At 42.0% G+C, this 5542-nt stretch overlaps 1 protein-coding gene across 4 annotated transcripts in view; it reads right to left on the bottom strand.

Annotated features, from left to right (window-relative positions):
• Window positions 1-524: 524 nt before the first annotated feature.
• Window positions 525-5542, bottom strand: part of aftph (aftiphilin) — a 17481-nt gene continuing 12463 nt past the window's right edge. For all 4 annotated transcript variants that reach the window (XM_015393841.1, XM_015393843.1, XM_015393842.1 and 1 more), the window contains 2 exons: window positions 1541-1664; window positions 525-1458 (listed from right to left, as the gene is read on the bottom strand). In XM_015393841.1, the coding sequence (XP_015249327.1) occupies window positions 1317-1458; window positions 1541-1664 (266 nt within the window). In that variant the 3' untranslated portion in view covers window positions 525-1316. The remainder of the gene's footprint in view (window positions 1459-1540; window positions 1665-5542) is intronic.

The raw sequence follows: 5542 nt of genomic DNA, 5'->3' as shown, positions 1-5542 counted from the left end.
TTTCTCAGAATTCTGATTTTTTTTTATTGTCAGAATTCAGCACTGACGGACACTTTTCACCTGTTTTGCATTATTCCCCAAGCCATTGCCGCCCTCAACTCCGACCTGCACTGTCGGTCACTTTACACCTGTTTTGCACTACCCCCCCACAATCTGTGCCAGTACTGTTTACATTTCCTTTTCCTTTTATTTATTTTTTTATTTCACAGTAGCTGAAATGGAAGTCCCAAAAATCTCATTGTATCCGTTGTAGAATATGACAATAAAGGCTTTTTAACTTTTAACTACCCACTGCGCCACTGCAAAATAATAATATTCCAGGACATTAAAACTTTGTTTTTTTTGTACTATATACACTCTTTTTAAATTGTCTGTTGTATTTTTTTTTATCTTTAATGGCATCTTGCTTTAACTGTTTGTACTCTATATAAGCTACTGGAACCAGAATTTCCCTGAAGGAGTAATCGCAAGGGATAAACAAAGTTGAGTCCCAGTCTAAGAAGAAAGAATGCATCAATTTCCTCTTAAATTATTTTAATTTCTTGTGTACACTAAAATTTACAGATTTCCAGTCTGAAAAGAAGCCGGGCATGCACGGCGACCTCCTCACAGCCTCTGGCTGCGATTCAGCCGTTTTCCATAGGAACCTCCTGGAACATTTAGTCCATAGTTTAACTGTACACAGTCTAAAGCCACAGTGAGCTATGATTACATCCATTTCATCTTTACAATGTGCAAAAATCCTCCTGGGAGACGGCGACATTAGAATGAACGAAAAAAAAAAAAAACAAACAAAGAAAAACAGCAACAGACACAGACAGGTTGGTCCCTTAATTCCTTCACTGCTCCCAGATTCAACCAAACAAGACTAACAGGAAGGACATATTCACACAGGTGGATGGAGAGCAGCTTCACGAGGCGGGAACGAAGCTGCAGGACACAGAAAACCCCGGAAGGGAGAAACTAAGGCCTCCGAACAGAACGAGGGACGAACATTCAGCTGGATTCTGCAGGCAGTGTGGTTTCAAGTCCATAAATAGATTTATAAAGACTCTTATGTTTATATAAATGTTTTCATACTTTGTAGACCTCTATGAGTCCCACTTCAGTTTAAGAGCTCCAGCCAGTGTTTCCTTCACACTACCGCCAAAATAAAAGCAGAATCACTCAAATAAAACATTAAATCCCTGATTATGTACACACCCCTCCCCCAAAACAGAAACGGTGAACTTTATTCAGAAAAACTAAATAATGAACAAAAAAAGAGGAATTATGCAGGTTAATGGGCGGGGTCTGTTAGTGCGATGGGCGGGGCTTCAGTCGGGCGTGGCCTGTGAGCAGAGTGGCGTCAGTGTGGTGGGGAACATCAGAACCTTGGCCTGCATGAAGGAGAGGTCTGGCAGCGCGGCGATCACCTTGGACGCCTCCTCGCTCAGGTTCTCGTCTTTCCTCGGCTTCCTGTCGGGGGCGGAGACACAAACCGGCTCAGAGCGGTTCTCACTGGGGGTTACGCAGCAGAAAGCGGAGCGCCGGCTCTTACCTGGTGGACGTGCTGGTTTTCTCCATGGTGGACATGAGGCGGGCGAAGGCGTCGGCCACGCGGCTCCCGGCGCCACTCGAGTCCAGCTTGGTAGTGGTGAGCTCAAACAGTTCCGGGTCCACACCTGAGACAGGGGGGGGGGACAGAGATGACCCAGACGGAACCAAACGGACCAAACAGGAGAAACTTTTACCAGAACATCTGGTAAAAAGCTGTAAATCACCAGATTCATCGCGACGCATCAGTTTGTTTAGACGACGATGCGACAATTCGTCTGATCGTTTTCAGTACTCTTAAGATTGTAATTAAATTCAATTTAAAAGTCTGTAATTTATACCATGTGATGTCATCTAACATGATCATTTGCATCTATATCACAACACATCAGAATTAATACAGCATTTAAAAAATAAAACTGCTAAAAAAATAAAAATCATCTGTTCTGACAGTAACACCAGAGCTAGCGTAGACTTAAGGGCAGATTAGACTTCTGCAACCGCACAGATCAAATGTCACATGGGTCTGTTCGCAAACCAGTTTTGCTGGTATGCTTCTGCACCGTCGGTCTGGAATTCCTAGGGATGCACAGCAGTTTACCGCCAAAGCGTAAAGGGTAGGCTAATCGAGAACTCGCGAGAACTTCGGCGGATGGTCACAAGAACTTCGCTTTGGCAGAGAAATTGGCATCTTTATATAATGGCATCGTACAAGAGGTTGTACTTCCGAACCTCTTCGATTATCCTTTCGTCATAGTTGTCCATTGTAGTTGTTTCTTGGTTTTAAAAAATGGCGCGCCCCGGCACCGAATCGATAAAGACGACCACACAGACAGCCGGAAAGGCATACCAAGGACCAATCACAGCTGCTTTTTGTCTACGGACTTCAGCTTGAGATCTGCGCGGGTTTGCGACCGTCCGACGCATAATCAGGATTTTTTTTAGGTCCCTGACGACAGTTGCGGAACCTCTGCGTGGGGGGTCGTGGTCGCGCACAAAGACAGATGTGACGGTTGCAAAGGCTTTGCATCAGAAGCATAAATTTACCTTAAAGATGAGCATGTGAAGCGATATTATTTAACCGAGGGGTATCCAAAAAGGGGGTCAGGAACCCCTGGGGGGGGTTACGAGATACCAAGTTGGGGGCCACAAGATGGCTTTCACAATCATTGTGATGTGTTCCCTAAGGTATATGGATGGCTAAAATGTATCATGAAATAAGGAAACGTATTAAAAGCCAACTTTAAGACTAGTTCTAAATGATATGTGTCGTTATTCTCCTGCAAGGGGATTGGGCAAACCGCTACGCGCACCGTTCCACATGCGCTAGCTACGTACAGGAAACAAAATGTTCATCACATGTAAAATGTAAAACCTCAAAAAAATTCAATGACCCTCAAATACGTGTCTGGTTTTATTAATCTCCGTTTTGAAATTCTTTCTGGACCTTGAGCTTATTTTTATCTTCAAAACTTTCCAGGATTTCAAGGATTGGTGGGAATGCTGTGTTTATTCTATTTTTTCCACCAATCTACAGATGACACAGACTAGTAGCAGAAGGAAGCCACCAAACAAGGTCCTTGAATTTTAGAAAATATTTCCTGGAAAGTTTTTTAAAGTTGACATGAACCAAAGTGTGAGAAACCTTGTAAGGAAATGAAACATTTACTTTATCTAAAAGATGATTCAAATATTAAACATACTATTAAACGATAAATGAAGTTTGATAATTACAAATAATTACATTTAAAATAAGGAATTTAATAATTAAATGTCATGTAAAAATACTTTTCTTTAAAAAAATACTTTAAAAGCTATAGAGGAGGATGTGTTTTTCCCGGGTGGATCATCAAAATAAGTGGCCCTCCTAGTGGAAAAATTGCAAATCTTCTTTTGGAAAGTAAGCTTGTATGAACGATGCAAAAAGCAACTTTTAAACAGTGTGCACAAGGAGAAATGGGCTAATGCACGCTCTCACATGCATTTAATAGATGTACCCTCTCAGGAGCGGGTACAGAGTTGTGCATGTGATTTTTTTTTTTTAAGTGGAGAGGGCGGGTAATTTTAAAAATTTGCGGAAATCCTTTTTGGATAGATCTGTCTTTACACCCTGTTTGAGAAGTGAGACTAAGGTGTCACCCACCAGATGTCTGGACAAAAAAAAAAAAAAAAAAAAGAAGAGGTCCAGATTTTACTCTGTGTTAGGAAAAAAGTAGCAGACTAGCCGGGCTGTAGCAGGTATGCTTCAAAAGCCTGGAGAGGGCGGAGCTTCGGCAAGCATTGTCGTACTGCATTTGCCCCACCCTCACCTGTTTCTTCGCCAATAACAGACAGGTTTCAATTCCTATAAAAAAACCTCATGAGTTTGGAAAGTTAGGAAACTAAGGAAGCTAAAGGAATGCCGGCCAGCAGGGAGAGCTATGAGTAGGCAGCCAAACAGCATAATGCAAGCTAGCAGACTGAACCATTATCTGGCTAATTAACCAGCCAATATCATGTCTGTTATGTCAGCATAACAGGCTCCCACAAACACCAGGAACCAGGAGTTATGTTCATGCTGGTCCAACCAGCTCAAAGGATGAACTCAAGGTGGAAACCAACCAGGTGACCTGAGGCTCTGCCTTCTACTGGACATTTTCTGGACATTTTCTTAACCCTATAATGCCAAATGTATCATATTCGATACATATGCTTTCTGAAATGTTTTGCATCTGACACCTTTTGTTTAATTTAATGGTAAAAACTTTGCTCAAAATCCTATTGTACACAATCAGATATACCTGATAACGGCGAGTAGACTACACAAAAAATTATCTTAATTAAATAAATTATTAATATCAAAAATGTATTTGTTTTTTCTTTTGACATATTTTGTTAAAAGGGCAAATAAGGAATTCAAACAAAAAAAAAGTAATTTTCTGTTTTGTTTTATTCTTGGATCGGGCTTTAAAGGGTTAAAGGTTATTGGTCGGGTTTTAAGGGCAACATTATGCCCAGAACCAAAACCTGGATCTGGAGAAAAGACAATTAAATGGTATATATTCAGAATAAATTCAAGATCAGCAAATTATTTCTGCATTGTTTACTTCTGTATTAGTATGAGACCGCAAAAACCAAGTGGCGGTCCTCAAGGGTCCATTTTAGGGACCCTCTTATTTATCTCATTCATCTCACCCTAACTTATCAGTTACCTTAGCGATGCTGATGACATCCAGCTGTACATTACCATGTCACCAGCTGACTATAAACCAGCTCTGGGTGAATGCACAGAAGAAACCAAGCACTAATGTCTCAGCAGGACCTTAAAGTAACTCCTGATTCGTTCATCTTTAGTAGAATTGATCCCTGCAGCGGTGTCCTCACAGGTCTGCCCAAAAAGTGGATCAGCAGCTGTAGCCGATTCAGAACGGTGCTGCCTGCGTCCTCACTAGAACTAAGAAAGTAGAGAACATGATCCCACTTCTAGAGTCCTTCCACTGGCTCCCCGTATCTCAGGGAATAAACTTTAAAATCCTTCTGTTAGTCTAATATGGCTTTGCATCAAAATACATTCCAGACTGGTTGGCAGGAGATCAACAGCCAGACCTCTCAAGTCTACTGGATTAGAACCACAAGAAAACACTGAGAAGCAGTTTTTGGTTCTTATTCTCCACTAATCTAAAATAAACTCCCGGAAGACAGTTAAAGTGCTAAAACCCTCAGCTGACTTGACTTTTTATTTATGTATAGAGGAGATGTTTATATTTCCTCTTTATATGAAAACTATTAGACTGACCCCATGAGACGATGCTCTGATCCACCTGCAGCAGTGGTGCGTTTTGTTGGGAATCCTTCCTAACCTGGGCGCTCCAACCCTTCCTTCAAAAAGTCGCTCCCTGTCCGCGGAGAGGGCTGGACTGCATGTGCACTTAGACCTGCGAGCACTGATGCTGCGTTCACACCGGGCGCAGCTGGCGCGACAGAAGCAGCGAGTTGACATGCAAAGTCAATGGTTGACGCGCGTCAA

Source organism: Cyprinodon variegatus, unplaced genomic scaffold, assembly GCF_000732505.1.
Source record: "Cyprinodon variegatus isolate N-32 unplaced genomic scaffold, C_variegatus-1.0 Scaffold659, whole genome shotgun sequence".
NCBI classification, from domain to species: Eukaryota; Metazoa; Chordata; class Actinopteri; order Cyprinodontiformes; family Cyprinodontidae; genus Cyprinodon; species Cyprinodon variegatus.
The sequence above is the reverse complement of the archived record's forward strand: the minus strand, read 5'-3'. Positions and strand labels throughout refer to the sequence as shown.